Source organism: Camponotus floridanus, unplaced genomic scaffold (assembly GCF_003227725.1).
Source record: "Camponotus floridanus strain SB8 unplaced genomic scaffold, Cflo_v7.5 scaffold19, whole genome shotgun sequence".
NCBI classification, from domain to species: Eukaryota; Metazoa; Arthropoda; class Insecta; order Hymenoptera; family Formicidae; genus Camponotus; species Camponotus floridanus.
The window spans coordinates 2,208,811-2,225,647 of record NW_020229314.1 but is presented as its reverse complement, the minus strand read 5'-3'; the positions used below and the strand labels follow the sequence as shown (position 1 = coordinate 2,225,647).

General features: G+C 33.9%; 1 protein-coding gene across 9 annotated transcripts in view; it reads left to right on the top strand.

The window, feature by feature from the left end:
* The window catches only part of LOC105248174 (TLD domain-containing protein 2), a 124,019-nt gene that overhangs the window by 44,112 nt on the left and 63,070 nt on the right, over positions 1-16,837 (top strand). For 3 of the 9 annotated variants that reach the window (XM_011252847.3, XM_011252837.3, XM_011252829.3), the window contains exon 1: positions 12,763-14,876. The exons of 3 other annotated variants lie outside the window; for them this stretch is intronic. In XM_011252847.3, the coding sequence (XP_011251149.1) occupies positions 14,188-14,876 (689 nt within the window). In that variant the 5' untranslated portion in view covers positions 12,763-14,187. Of the gene's footprint in view, positions 1-12,759; positions 14,877-16,837 lie in introns of those variants that run through there. 3 more of the 9 variants (XM_011252823.3, XM_025407835.1, XM_011252816.3) reach the window with 2 other exon arrangements.

Sequence of the window (16,837 nt, the reverse complement as noted above, 5' to 3'; positions counted from 1 at the left end):
GCAAAATGCGCGTAAACATCTTCATCCAAACGGGAGATTTTCGCTTACACGCGCAAATGAAATCGAACAAGACATACGAGCGAACTTGCAGCGCGATCGAACAAACCATTTTCACCGATAAACTGTTCGTTTGCTGGATATCGTTTCTGCAAATCGTCCACGGCGATATATTTTCGGCGCGATAGGAATCTGCGCGGATCGCGTAATTCGAGAGAAATCGTATTTTCGTTGTAACGTATAAGCAAAGTCACGCGGGTTGCTTGAGTTTTCATAAATTTCATTCTGGCAGACTGCATCGATCTATTTTCGATCTCATTCGATTCCACCCCATAATTGATACCGGTGCATTAAATGATGAGATCATTTCGTATTATGATTGCAAGCTTGGAACCTCTGTACCATCTCTTACGTCTCATATAAATGTCTACTGATGAAAGGAATGCGGAAAATAGCAGTATCTAGGCCTATATCCGTAGCAGTGTCGTGTATCACTCTAAGCTAGCGAAATAAAATACGAGAACTTTCAAATTTCTCTTATATTCGTGACGCATTCCTTTCATAAATATAATTGACGTGTATAAATACACAATTTTTTCTTCGACACTGATTGAAAATATTGCAAACATGTTTATGCAACTAATAATTATGCTTATAAAGACGAAAAAAAATAACGTAATATTATTAGTATAGATATTTATTATTTAGAGTGTGTGAGTTAGATATTCGTACAAGAGGCAGCATTTAATCGCATCCGAGATAGGTTTTACGAAATTTAGACGTTTAATTCACTTCTGCTCAAAATTTTATTTATCTTATATATTTAAAAAATCTGTAACTTTTACCAGATTTATTTAAAACATAAAATCAGATGTAAGATAAAACTTACGAATCATGGAACGTGGTCGACCCTTATTTCCAAGTTTTCTTTCAATCTTTTGGCTTGAAGAGAGTATTCGAAATATCCGAGAAACCTTTGTAGATCACTAAAAGCGCAATCCAATAGTATATGGTCCAAGAAATCTGATGGCTATCTTAACCATAAAGTTTCGAAACAACGAAGGCGGAAAGAAGCAAAAGGGGTGGAAGGGGAGGCATTTATCTTTCTTGGACGATAGCTCATTTCCTCGACACAATGGAAGGAACGCGTTCGCGTTCGAATCGACGTTCCGCCAATGATTTCAAACATTGGTGCTCCATGAAAACTGCAAGAGATCGCAGGGATAAGCCCCTTGTTAAAGTCGATGATTGCGGCCGGACTGACGTTAATACCGCCGATGTTTATCAACATCCGGAAAGGTGCGCTCAATATTTTAAGACTGCAAGCGACTAATGCAGCCGAACGAACGCCTCGAGTCCGATAAATAGGTCAGACGGGAATCGAAAGTTTTATTTCGATGTCGTAAAGTCGACCTAAGATTAAGATTAATTCGATGCCTGTCTGTGTCGGGTTTGCTTATTGATTTTTTTTTTTTTTTTTGGACGAACAAATAAATTCTCTTCGTGCATTCCTATGGCCGAATATTTTTAACAAAGTTATTTCTAACGAAAGATCGATACTGTATTCGATTACATCATAGACGTAACGAGCTCGCGTTCGATAATAAAGTTGAGAAAGGAGCGTCGACTGGAATTAGAAAGTCGATGATAATGCACAATTGGCACGCACAATATGCGTTTTTTTTTCTGCATACCTATCTAGCGCTCCCGTTGTTGACTCGTGCAGCAGCCTCGAGACTGCATGTTGCACTCGTGTTTTTTTTTCCAAACGATGGAAAAGTATCGCATTGCAAATCGCAGTGAATGATAAGCGAGGCCTTGACCCAAAAAATTCATGATGTTTACAGGCTTATATAATTAGTCCATAATTTGCTATCAAACGTGCTCCTTTTGACATCTTGTTATCGAAGAAGTCGCTGCGAAGTGTCATCGGTATTTCGCTAAAAGCGATTTTATCCGCGCCGAACTTTCCTTTTTACATCATCTTGTTGGTTTGCGAATATTTCTTCAGACATTATCGACATCCAGCAAAGTTACCTAGAAATTTTCTTAATTAATAACTGACGTAGAGGAAGCAACTATGACGAACTATCTTGTTTTTGTTTTCAACATATAGACAAATTTCTCTGAAACGACACTATAAATATATCTTCTGAGAAATAATTGATACCGATTTAATTTTTCATGACGCGTATGTGACATATTCATCTTCGAGATGCATCATAAATCTCACCAGATGTAATTTGAAATGACGTGTTTACTTTACGCGATTGAATATAATTATTTTTTTATTGTAATATTTTTTTCTAAAGTGCATAATCGAACGCTTTATATTCTATTGAATATATATTTTTATATTTATAATACTGCCTATTGATTTTTTTAGGGAACGTATTGTCCATATTGTTTCTTCTTCGGGAAAATTTCTCAAGTGTCTGAAAGGTGTCGTAAAACTGATGTGTTTTTTTTGGATAACAAATTCTTCGGTCACTGTAATCGAGTATCTTGAGGTTTTACGTTATCGTTCTCGTTGAAGAGAACGAGAATTCTCGTTGCATACTAATACAAATCCTATCTGCCAATCTTCTTCACACTCAACGAAGCGTACTGAGCGATAATCGATTCAGGCAAGTGCTATCAACCTTGAAAGGAAAGCAAGGGAGCATCCGGCTAGTTATATAAAATTCCATTCTGTCGAACGATATTCGTGATCGACTTACAATTGAAACTAACTCGCATTGTTTGTTATGAAAGCTTTTGAAGTTTAACATCTCGTTTCTCGAATCCTTCTCAAGCATTTTATAGGCTGTCAAAATAAGAAATATTTCAGAGATCCATCGTAAAGTTTATGCGAGATTTATTTGAAACACGTAGCTTAAATTTTTTAAATTCGAATTAACACGTAAAAGTTACAGAGGAAATTAATTGGGAAGTCCATGTTTTTTTTAGTTCTGTCAATTTTTAATTTTTAATTTAATACTGCAAGGATTATTTATTAATTAAGGATTATTAATTTAAGGATATGTACATTTTGCTCTCGCATTTTTACATTTAGCGAAATTTTATAACGGCATATCGCTCATTCAGCAATTTGAACGTCATAACAATTACAGCTCGATATCGACATAATAACGAAATCGACGTTGATTATTATTACACAATCGTTTGAGTGCAAATACGTTATTTAATTGGCTTTTATTCGGTTCTGACATTAAAGATGCAATCAAGGCAAATTGTCAAATAACAATTAAGCACGCGCAGCTTGATATTTGTGTTTAATTAGGAAAATAGCGGTCGGGAAAAAGAATCATCGCGATGGAAACAAGGGAAATTCTTCCCGGAAATAACCGACCCTTATAATTATAAATTGTATTTAATTACGCGCATAAAGTTTCTATTAGCGTGTCGTTAAATTGGGACCAAAAGTATCTCTTTTGTTGGCAATTTTGATGCACGCGTAAAAAGGTGTTGGCGAAAGTTTATGGTATGGTACGAATAATTATATGGTCAATTTCAATTATGTTTTAATTAGCTCGTAACATGATGATTAAACTAACACAAGTTTAGATTGTATCGTATAGTGGCACGATATACGATACGCGTTATGTATAATGTGTTATTAAAAATATTTTCCTGCATATAATGTCCGCATTAGCCGTGTTGCTTATTTTTTTGTAAGAATTAATACTCTTCATTCGTCACGTTGTTTTTATCGTTCTAACCGTATAGTTAAAGACAGATTAATATTTTTATAAAAATAGAAAAATGATTAATAAAAAGAAAATATCCAATAACTGTGATCAGCATTTTTCTTACAAAAATAATTCTAGTTTTGTATAGTATATATATGTATATACATTTATATATTTATTGAAAACAATGCACTATATATATATATAAGATTACATATCTTATTTACATATCTTTTGAATTAATTTAATATATTTGATATAATTCTCTTTAAAAGTTGATTTCTAAAAAATAAATTGTTTGTTTCAAAATTAATATTAAAAATCATTGTATGATTCTCTAATCGTATATTTTAGTTATTGGATACAGTAAACTAAATAACTACTAATCTATATAACCTGCTTTAGAATATTTGAAATTTGTATCTAAAGGTAATTTCACGGTGGTTTCGAGAGTAGCATACCATGCATATATAATATTGCAATTAAGATTTGCCTATCAGGCACGTTGCCAATCAGCATTAGTTTATGCTCGCGTCGCATCCGCTTCGCCAATTAAAGTCTATGGAAGTCAAAACCGAATGTTTAAGATTGAAATAAATCATATCGACATCAAAATCGTATAAAACAATCGGCGCTGGAGCCATTAATTATGCGAAGCATAATAAATAATGTGGAAAGATTCGATTGCGTGGTTACACATGCAATGCGAACGCCGGTCGTTCGTCTGGAATAAGCTGTGGTTAGAATACTTCATGAAATATTATGTGACCAGCATACTTATTGTAATCAGATGTTCGAAGAGGAGGTGACTGAAAATCCTAAGCAATTGTTTACGCGTCAAACAATACGGATATTTTCTCGGACGTGATAATATGCAAAAACAAAAGGTTGCAGGCTATTTCGTAAAATATTTAAAATTCACTCGTTAAAAAATATATACGTACATGTAAATTACATATGCATTTTAAAAATACTCGATAATTTGAAATTTCTTATTTGAAAAAGTTCCTTTCATTAAAAATATTTTCCATTTAAAAGCTTTTATATCTTTTTTTATAAATTAAATTAAATTTGATGGAAAATTTTTCCTGGAATTTGTAGGAAAAAAATACATGTTTTTGAAAAAGTGAATATCTCAAGTGAGCAATTTTTTTATAATTAATATTTTAAATACTATTTTGGAATTTGCATGTTTGTATGTGGTGTATTGTGTACGCTATTAAAGAAAAATATACTGGACTTGCTATTATGCGTGACAACCATATAATAAGAGAAATCTATTCTAATAATCTTAAGTTCATTACCTGAATGAATTGTCGATTGATTGCACAAATAAAGAAGATATAAATCATACGCGAGCAAGAAAATTTTTCATATTTGCGTCTTTTCGTGATTAAGCAACTTTCTGCGACTAAATAGAATATATATATATATATATATTTTTTATTGCAAATTGCGTATAAAAGATACTGTCATTCTTGTTAGATTAATTATCAGTAGCAAATACGATAAGAATTGCTGAAATAATCGCTGTCTAGACGAAATCTAAATTAATACTTAGATTGTACTTTCGATTTTAAGAATAAGGAAGGTTTATTAAGAATTATATATTATTATATACTTGAGTATTATAGTGAAACACAGAGTTCCAGTTATTTTAAGAATATAATGTCTATGATAAGAACAATGCTTATCTCTTTCGAAGAATAGAATTTTTTGATAAACTATATTTTATATGAATTGTGATTTTTTAGTTTGTATTTATATCTTTCCAGACAATCTTTACAAAATATGTTATTTTTCTGTGCACTAAAATACATGAGGACAACATAGCGAAATCGTGAGAAAATGTTTAGTCATAAATATTATTAAAAACAAGTGCTGTACATTGAGATTAGCTATCAATATATTAATATAAATTGATACAGTTCGATAATTATGTACAAAACATATCTTATACAAACAATCGATTAAGATTAAACATGTTAAAATAATAGAGATTAACTTGTTAATACTCGTAATTACTATTGACAGTTGATAATTTTACAAATTGCGATAAAGATGATTATAGAAGGATTAAGAATTATCGGCATTTTTTTAAAATTTTTTCTCTTATTGTGTGGATTCATCAATGAGCGTTATGTTGATACTGCTAATAATTACAAGGCCTTGCTGGACGTTTTTGTTATGCAATATTATAATGCACACCTTTCATACTTTTGTGTGATGCGTTGTCATTAATATTCCTCGACAGATGTTGCACGTGCGGAATGTCAAGCAGAAAGCGATGCTAGTTGGTACAGGCTTTCTCAAGCAGCTGGATGCTTCTTTGTCTTTATTTCGTTATCGATTAACATAAGGACTCTTGATAATCCGAACAAAGAATTCTTTCTCTCTCTCTCTCTCTCTCTCTCTCTCTCTCTCTCTCTTTCTCGAGGTTTTCAGAAGTGGTAGCGACAACGAATCCTTCTTTACACGTACACGAACAAGCAGTCTCCGATTGTAAACACGAGCGATTTCACCCTTCGTTTATTCTAAACAGCGCGTCACCCGCGGGATGGCGATATTTTAATGAGACATTGGAATTGCCATTCAATGTTTACAAGTGGTTTTCCATTATGTGATATTATAAGGAATGACGCAGTTTTTGTCATGTGACTCGAAGAACACATTTTTTGATCTATTAAGATGACTGTATATACATATATATCTTAAACGTTGCAGAATATTAGATAGATTTTTGTCTCATCATATATAAAATTTTATAGACAATTTTAAGCTGGTGCAATATATAATATTTTTTTGGAAAATATATTTATTTAAGAGAAATAAGATCGAAGCTAGAATCAATAATATTTATTGAATCAGAGAGGAGAGATGTATAATAATATTAATATTATTTATTTTTCATTTCCTCTTTGACAATTAATAATATAATAATAGTATATGTGTATGTGTATAATTACTCACTCAATCAAGACAATAATGATAGATAACAATTTTTCTTACAATTTTTATTAAACAATTGCGTACAGAAAAAAATTGTATCGAGAGTGGATTTTGAGGATTCGATTATCCGAAGTATTGAAACATAATAATAAACGAACATTGTATGACAAAAAATTTAACAATTAGCAAAACAATTTTAAATCTTTTTTTATCAGTTTCACTAACATATATACGATACATATATATTCTTCTATCAATTTTCAATTATTTAATCGATGGTAAACGATATAATTGATATTATTATATTGACCTATTGCACTTTTTCTTCTCCTTTTTTCCTTTTTTCTCTCTCTCTTCCTCTCCTTGCCTTTCTCTCTTTCTCTCTTTTTGTATCAACATTAATTATTAAAATCAATATAATTCCCACAACCTCTATAATTAAAAGTAAATACACATTTTATAAAATTAAATTTTTATATATACATTTTTACATGACTTTTGAAAATATTTCGTTAGATATACTAATAAAAAAGTGTGTATATATTTGAAAGATAATTAACAATTATATTGGAATTATATATATTATATAATATATTTGAATAACAATGAAAATGTCAACTTTCGCTTAATCACGAAGATCCATTGGAAAAAATATCCCTTTATCCGCCCGTTCACATATTCGCGCAAATTTTAGAGATGAAAGTTTATAATTCCGTCGAATCGTAAATCGCCGTTTTATGACGAGATGCACCAAGCAGATCTGTTACGAGTTCTACCGATCTTTTTTATCCTACCTACAGACAAAGTTCACGAAGGTCTGCCCAATAATATCCCCAGAATGACGTTTAATACGTAGGCATAATAACGAAAGATATCATTTTTTGTGTTTTTTTTTAGTTTTCCGTTACTCTATCTTTCTGTGTTGTTCAACTTGACACGATTTTATATGATCGGAAAATGCGTTATAATATATTTACTTATTTGAAAATATATATTTACTTTTAGTTATCCATAAAAAAAATTACTTTTTTTCCAAATCCGTGATTAAATTCAAAATTAAAATAGTATAAATAGTATATATAAATTCTGAAGGTGATAGTTATATTATTTTATTATAGGATTATCTGTAATAATTTTTATGATTGTAAAAACATCGTATCTCACAAAGTCAATAAAAATTTTTCGTAATTGGTATTAGATATTAAAAGTTCGACGTTTGTTTTTAATGAATTTAAATACAAAATTTAATCTGAGTTTTTAATTATTAAATTTATTTTTAAATTTATATGTACGTATATTTTAAAGTTGAAAAAACGCTTTAACAAACAGATCTGTTTATCTTCGTCATTCTCATCAGTTTACTCCTTCGAGTGTGGTACGTTTATCGAACATGTCGATGGCCGCATAGGAAGGTACAATTTGCCATTTCGAGTTGCCATGCTCCAATTTGTGAAACGACGAACGTGCAGGTAACGTATTGCGATGAAAAATAAGCGACTTTTATCGCGACGCTCCACCAAAATATGCTCGTGACTTATCGGTCGAAATTGGCAAATGACGCTGCTGCTTCCACGAAATTTGACATAACTGATTTACGTATTGCTTTTTAATTCGATCAGATATCTTCATCAAGGACACATCTGTTACGATTTCTTCATCGATAGTGATATCTATAGTGATTATATTGAATTATGATTAAATAAGACAAGTGTTGGTGATAGGAAGAAATTTTGTTTTCGATTTTTATTATATATAATGCAGATTTAAAATGTTATTAATAAATTTATTTATTTAGAATATGATACAGATTCTTAACAATTTTTAAGTTATAACACTTTGGTAGTTAAACTAAATCATATTATTTAAATCGATATCTTTTAAAAAGAACATTTTAAATATAAAACTTGTATCATATAAATCAAAATTATTTCTATAATTTATATATGTTCACTATTGTGTAAAAGGGAGAGAGAGAAAGAGAAAAAGAGATAAACATTTTTTATTTTAAATATAAAAAGAAGAAGCATCGTGTTTCTCGTCATGTTTCGAATCAGATAGTCTCGTTTATGATTTCAGTAGCTCTATCGTAAACCTGTCTTGTTCTGCGATACGCGTGAGTATACATATACCTGATAAGGTGCTCAGTTGACAGAAGCTTAGCTTTGTAATGCGCAAAATTATTCCGTGAAGCATTTTTCTGCGAGTGATCTCAATGAATGCATTTAACAAAAATAACACTGTGTATTTTTCACTAGATCTGATTAAGTCTGAGAGAGAAAGAGAGAGAACAAGAGAGAGTCGCATAAAAATTCCAATATTTGTTAATTATCATAAAACTATTGCACATTGAACACACAAAAGTATAATTCGCTCTTTAGAAAATATTACTCCATTTTTTAAATAAAAACCTAATATATTAATAAATATATTTATTTCTTATTTTTTATATGTACTTTTTTATAATATATCTTATTCTATTTTATTGCAACGATTAAAGATTTGTAATAATTTCTAAGAAATTTTGCCTTATATCTACAAATAAGATATTTACTTTATTTACGTAAATTATTTTTTATACAATTATATATCATTTTTACAATTATTTGTAAATAGTATTAATTATTAATACTATTCACGAATTGTATAAAATATTATATAATTATATATATAATACTATAAATAGTATTAATTATATATTTTATTATATAAGAAAAAAAACAAAAATTGAATATCAAACTAGATAAAATTATAATTAAATAAAATTAGAACTTACAAATTTTTTTCCAGATAATCTTTCAGATTTTTTGAAAAATAATTTTTAAGCATTCCCTCTCTCTCCTTTTTTCTCTCTACTTTTCTCTTTTTTTCTGTTCGTCTTTCGCTTTCTAGCAAGTTAACATCGCGGTTTCGCACGCGCATGGCGATCGATCGTCAAGCGTGGGAATGTCACTGCGCGATCAGCTGTCTAGTTACAAGGCCGCCACAAGGAGACATAGCACATTTTCATGACATTTCCGCTCGTCGCTCGCCTGTCGAAGCGAAATTTCCATCGCGCGTCCGCGCATTTTCCTAACGAAGGCTCCGTTTAACAAGAGAGAGACCGGATAGATGTCCAGCGCGGTGGAAACAATTGGTCAATTCAACCGCGTGTCCAATTACGAAATTGGCAATGATGAAAATACCAGGCCGGACTCTTAATTCGATTCAGCCAATTAGAATCTTCTCATTGTCCGTCCGTAGAGGGTTGAATACGCTTCTTGCGTCTCGCTCGTTGAGAGAAAATTTCTGCGGCAAACAGCATCGCTCGTTGTTGAATGACGTCTCTCTCGCATCCTGCAAGTTCTTCCGGAGCACTGAATATACGGAATTGCTATCGCCGAAATATAGTTGATTAACAAAGTTTCCCGTTTGTTGAATTCTTTCTCGGGGGCAGGTCTGAATTGCAATTAAAACTTGAGTAATAGACATGGGATATATAGCATGAAAGTACGTCAAGCTCGTAATTTCGCGTGAAGATCCTTGCAAAATGCTTCCTTGTTGTGCAATTGACAATTTAATCTAATAAGGAAAAAGCTCTGATGTTTATCAAAAATTTATTTTCTAATCTGATACTTGACAAGGAAAAAAACTACACCGAAGTTTTTTATAATTACTGGGGGAGCGTATAATGTGTGGAAACATCGGATCCATTATACTTTTACAGAATCTCTTCCTCCCCTATTCTTCTTCAAAATTAATTTGATATTCTTCATATACCCTTTAAATTTAATTCTACAAAAGTAAGAGTACAAAATAAGAGTAAACTAAAAGAGTTGCTAAACGATAACGACATTAATGTGAATAATTAGAATAAATAATTAAATAAATTGGCTAAATTTAGCAATACATTGATATATCTAGCACATTCATTAATTTTATTAGCAACATTTATTTAGCGCATTTGTTAAAATTACATTTGTATTTTTACAATAAAAAATATAAACTAAATAAAATTATAATTATCAATTAATAAAATAAATGTTATAATTAAAGTAAATTATAATAAATAAAATAATGATAATATTAACAAAATTCTGATCGTATAAAGTATCGATATTGTTTGTTTTTTGAAGAAGCACGCGTGTAAAAAGGAAAGACATTGTTTAGACGCAGAATGTTCCGCTCGTTTAATTACGATGCGATGATTCGCGAGATGCAGCGCAGCTCCACATAAATTGAAGAAAGTTTCGCATAAACAACGGTGTAGTCATTTTCTTGTTGGTCCGGAAACGGGTCAAGATCGCGCGGGGCGCCGAGATGTATGGGCGAATGTCGGAAAAAATATCTCGCAGCCGACCATGAATTAAACGGCTGCCCGATATCGCGAATTGCGTAATCAATCTAAGTGGCTGCTCGAACGCGATATCTGGAATATTGAGACACTCGAGTCTCGATAGTTAAATGCACAATCAAGATTCTCGGAATCCGTTTTTCTATTTCTGTCACGATTTTATCCCTTGCTAGATTAGTGACGCAATTAATGATGCATCATTTACACGATCTTTTTTGCTTTGTTTTTTTTTCTATAAATATAATACATTACACGAGGCATTATTTATCTGTTTGTCTGTGGTGAACTCACGTGCCCTTAAACGTCGATAAATCATGAATTTTACGATCGTTATCGTTAATATCGATTAATAATCTAATTAATCTTATCACTTTTGGATGTAGGAAAAATTGAACATGTGACGAGAGACAGTACTTATCAGGATGTTGTAATAATTATATTTATAAAATGAGTCTACATATTATAAATGTTTATTTATTTTTTATAATTTTACGATTTAAAATTGAATCTCTCTTGAGATCTCCTTAAACTTACAAAAGCACTGCAAATGTTGCGTTATAAGATAACATAAATGATGCAATCAGAATTTTTAGATTTGCTCTCGGAAAACAGATATTTCTCAACAATGATTTCAATGAAATTATCGATAACTCTTTGCCAGATGATCGCCGTTATTATCTCTTACCTTGTCCTATCGTTGGGTGGTTATTATATCGAATTGACTCGATTATAGATTATCTTATTAAGGCAAACTCGCAACGTGATCTCGAGACTTTCGATTGAGAGTTTAAGGTCGTTTGGAAAAGGCTATAAAAAAGGCACGTAATAAAAAATACATTAGAAAATATTGAAGTTTGCGATATGTTTACAGATACGGCAATCAGATCTATTAACTTGAGTCTGTTGACAGGACTTATTGTATTACTATTGTTTATATTAAATATATATTTTTTATATTTAAAATATATATATATTTAAAATATATATTTTTGTTTTATTTCAATATTTTTTTTTGTATCTTTTCATACATATGTATGTGTGTACATGCGTACAAAAGGATAATTTATTTGATTTGATTTTATTAATTTTTAAAAATTTATAATAATTTTTAGTTATCGATGAGTTTTCATCGATTTTTCCTCAATCTTCTCCATATATGCTCGCGTGTCATATTTTAGGGACAGAGAAAATACAAGCGGTGCAAAGCAATTAAATTTTTAATAATCTCGTCGTCTTTCTCAAAGTTTAATATTTACAGAATTATATTTATATTCCGTAGCACTAAAAGATGATCGTGTGCGTCTAAAATTACAAAACATTGTTTGCAATTCTCTCACGAGGGAGGCAAAGCCTCGAGAATTAGACTTTTATCTTTTAATTAGACACTTAACGTTTGGAAGCACGATGCGCATTAATATTCCGACACGCACACGTTAAAAGCTCCATCTCGGAGCGCACACGTGCGGATGTTTGCGGAACGTTTAAAAAATTTTACGACACGCTTTTACGCGCTATTTTTATCAACGGTATCGCGTAAACGATATTCGGACTCAAAAAGGGTCGCGGAATCTGGGCTGCTTCCTCTGGTTCACGACGGTTGAACCGCCGTCAGGATCAGCGGGATCTCGTGCGTATCCTCCCGTCCACGTACATACGCGTGTTTATCGCGACATTGAGGTGGGGGATGCGGCACGAAAGAGAGAGGGGGAGGGGAGAGAGAAAGAGAAAGACGGACTGTGAGAACCAGGCACCAGGCAGGCAGTACGCGTATAAATACAAGCGGTCGCGTCCGTACGCGCTTAGTTGCTGCGATACTCGATCCACGTGACGGCCGTCGATCGAAGTCGTGCCTTTCGAGTCTCGTTCGACGCTTTCGTTCCCGCGCTTTCGAACCCGAGCTCTCGCGGATTTGCGTACGTGTTTGTGCACGCGTGTGTGTGTGTCCGTTCGCCCGATAACGAGAGCGAGTCGAGAAAGGAATAGGAAAAAAAAGGGGGACGCCGTGAAAGAGCCACTCTTCGCCACCGGCCTCGTACTTGTACACTTGTTCGAAAAGAAACAAGAGCGGAGAAAAGGGAACGTAATTGATCGATTAATTAGATCGATAGACGATCCGAAAAACGGAGCGGTTCGCTTCGAGATTGAATACATCCAGGATAAATAGATAAACAGCTGATCCGGCCGCGTGCTCTTCTGCCTACGGGCGTGTCCGCCGATCGGAGCACATGCACAAAAATGCGTGCACGCACGTATACGTGATAGCGTGCGTTTCGCGAGAGCGACCGCGTCGACGGCGTCGCCGGCGTCGGGAGTGAAAAGGCGGTCGACCGCTTTGGCTGCTTTCACCGACGAGGCGCGCCAGGTGGAATTGACGCTGGCGATCGCGCTTTAACGTTCCGTTTCGTCGTCCGTGCCTTCCTTTTCTCTTTCTCCTCCTCGTCGCGCGAAAAATGGCGTTCGTCCGTCGTCGGTAATCATCATCGAATACATTTCTCCGACGATTATCGAAAGGCTACGATAAGGATATTGCACCTTGCAGTATCCGAGTATCCACCGCGCGATTTATCGAAAAGCGACCGAGTGCCGCGAGAGATTTCCTTTGGTGTTTTCAAAGTTTGCGGACACCGCAGCGTAACCTTCAGCAACCTCGTGTACAATAATATTGAATTGTATAATATATTGAATCAACCGCAAGACACTCGTGGCGTGTATTCGTTCGCGTGTATTTAAAATCTCACTGAGATTTGCTTACGGTTGCCCGATCTGTGGATATCTAATCTGTGAGAAGCGTTATCTCCGAGCGACTAATCCGGTCAACGCCTTCGTGACGAAAACGAATTCTTGAGAACTAATCTGGTAAAATCGGTGGATATATACGTACTCCTGTACCCATCGTACGGTTCTTCGATCCTCTGCTGGCGTACAAGATATATACGAAGATATCTCTTCGCGAAAGAGAGCGATCCTTTCGATGCGGATTCACTTTACCCTCTGGCCTTCGACGACCTCGCGACCGTAAGACATTAACCTGGCATTAGCGATCGACGGGGAAATTAACATCTCTCAACGCCGGTCGATGTGTAGTCAAGTAGTAAATACTTAATCTAGACGCGAGTCGACCTTCGACGTGACCCCGATACAAGATACGAGAGCTCGACGCTCTCTGCGATGCGCAGATTGTGAACTCGTTCGTCTTAAGGACGACGTTGGCCGTTTAGAATGGAGACAGCCAAGATGTACATCAGCAACGAGCCGCAGAACGGTCACACGACCACCAAGTACGCCTCGACGAATTCCATCCCGGCGATGATGGAACAGGAGTCTTCGTTGGCGAGAATCCTCGGGGCTGTCGGCCGGCAACGCGAAAACGCGGCGATTCTGCGGGAGTCCTCCAAGAGTCGTCGGCACAGCGTCCTCGAGGATCTGAAGGCTCGACGGGACAGCCTCTTTCAGAGGGCTCGTCGAGCCAGCGTGTTCGACGAGAAGGACAACAACGCTAAAGACATCGCCAAGAACAGTGCCAAGGATAATATCAAGGATAATACCAAGGATAATGCCAAGGATAACGCCAAGGACAGTAATGCGAAAGACAAGCCGAAGGACAAGAGGAGGAGCAGCGACAGTGGCAGAAGGAATTCCGTGTTCTACGTGTCCGAGGATCTGCTGGAGGAGAATCAGGAGATGCCGGAGAACGAGAATTGCGACCGCACGGTCCAGGAAGCCAAGAAGGGACGCCGCAAGTCCTGGCATCCGCTTGTTAAGCCACCCAAGTTGGATAGGAAGAGGAGGAAGGGCGTATCCGGTATTCCCTCGCAGACCGGCAGCACGGAGGGGCTTTATTCGCAGAATTATTCGCGTCAGAAGAGACCGTCCTGGTGGAACATCTTTGTACCGGATTCGGTTGTCAGGTATTTATTCATCTCGCGATTGTTGTTTCATTATTAGGAAAGTGAATACCGGTTGCTTTACAAATAATCGCGTAGTTATTGGAGCGATTTCTGGAAGCCCGGGGTAATTTCGATTTAGGATAATCGAGGTAAGAAAATGAAGCACATGAAAAGATGGTAATTAAAAGTGTGAATTAAATCCTGAATGTTATTAGTACATACGTATACCATATGGGTGTTCTTAATAAGTGCGAAAAAGGAGATGATTCTTTGTTAACAATTAAGGAGGGTTTTTCACATAAACATATACTCTTACGTCTCTCTCTCTGTGGAGTTACACTCCTCCAAAAATGAGGATAAAAATTAGGTTTTTATTATAATTTTGTTTTTGTTCCAATTTTCCCAACATTTACTCTCCAATTTTAAAGTTCAACTTCTCGTAATTCAAAGCTATTTATTTTTTTTCTTGAAAACTACTGATTTTATGGAAAAAAATAAAAGAAATAAAAAAGTTTCTAAATAAATCAACTTTTTAATTTTTTTTATATGATCATATCCCGGCTCATTAAAAAGTTCTAAGAAAAAAGTGAATAAGGGTTGCTAGTTTCATTCCAATACAGGAAGCTGTAAAAAAATATTAATAAATAATCTTACTAGTAGAAAATATCCACTTAATTTCATTTCTTTAACTTGTTTCAAATTTGAGAAAAAAATAAAAAGCTAATTTTTACTTCCATTTTTGATGGAGTGTAACCACAGGGGAAATGTAGGAGTATATATTTATACGAAAAAGCCCCCTTAATTTTCGACAAAGCATCATCTCCTAAATAATAATATTTGCACTTTTAGGAACACTTAAAATAGATAAGAAAGAGGAAAAGAAAGAAAAGGAATTTGCGATTCGCACGTGAGGAATATTACTGTCTGAATTTCATTTCATATTTACATTGTTTAATTATTTGATAAAAATGTCATAGTTAATTTGAACGAATTATTTATTCGTTTGTAATTAATACTTATGAAACGATTACTTTGCCGTAATTTACGTAAAAACTTCATTTTTCGCAACAGCAAAGAAATTGTGTGATAAAATACAAGTAAATGATACGAAATGCTGCAAACGACCGATTTATTCCGAGCGATAATCTCTCTCAAATATTTATATCCAATTCACGATGACTTTCATATTGATATATTTTGTACGTGTTTCTGCCTCCAATTCTGACAATTAAGATAGCGTGCAGTCTCGATATTGAATTAATTCTCAATAATTTTCAATAATTCCATGAAAATTATATCTTCCACAATTTCATGTCAATGTAATTTTAAACCATAATATTACAATTAATTTGTGTGTATCACCGAATAATTTCAAATTATCATCGTGTTATAATAATAATAAAAATATTGTATCGTCAATAATGTCAAATCGTCGTTATATTATCAGGTGAATAATATAATTTCGTAATTCATTTTTCAAGTTACATTTTCATCAGTATTTTGATTGTGTGTTGATATACTATACAAGTAGGCGATTCGATTTGAAAGGAAAAGTGTTATTTAAGTAAATATTTGGAAATGTCACTATCACATCGAAATTATTATCTGGGCTAGAGGAAATCTTTTGTCGTTTACCAGACGATGAGAAAGCATCACCGTTTCTCAGATAACGGTACGTTCGTCGTAACGGTATTTTGCGAGAATAATGACAAATCGCAGATGTTTGCGCGACGCACGAGAAAATTTCGAGAAATTTCGATTAAAAATCGTACTTATCTAAAGGAAGGGTATTATAAGATTTTTTTTTAAATCCAAACAATTGAACCTGTCTTCAAACTTTGAGTGCACATGTTTAAAGACTTAATCTATTTTTCCATAAAATATACTCTTTCGAAAAAGGAATATGGAGTAAAGAATTGATTCACTTTACAATTTAGAGTGGAAAATATTATTAGTAAAAACAACGGTTATTTCGAATAAGA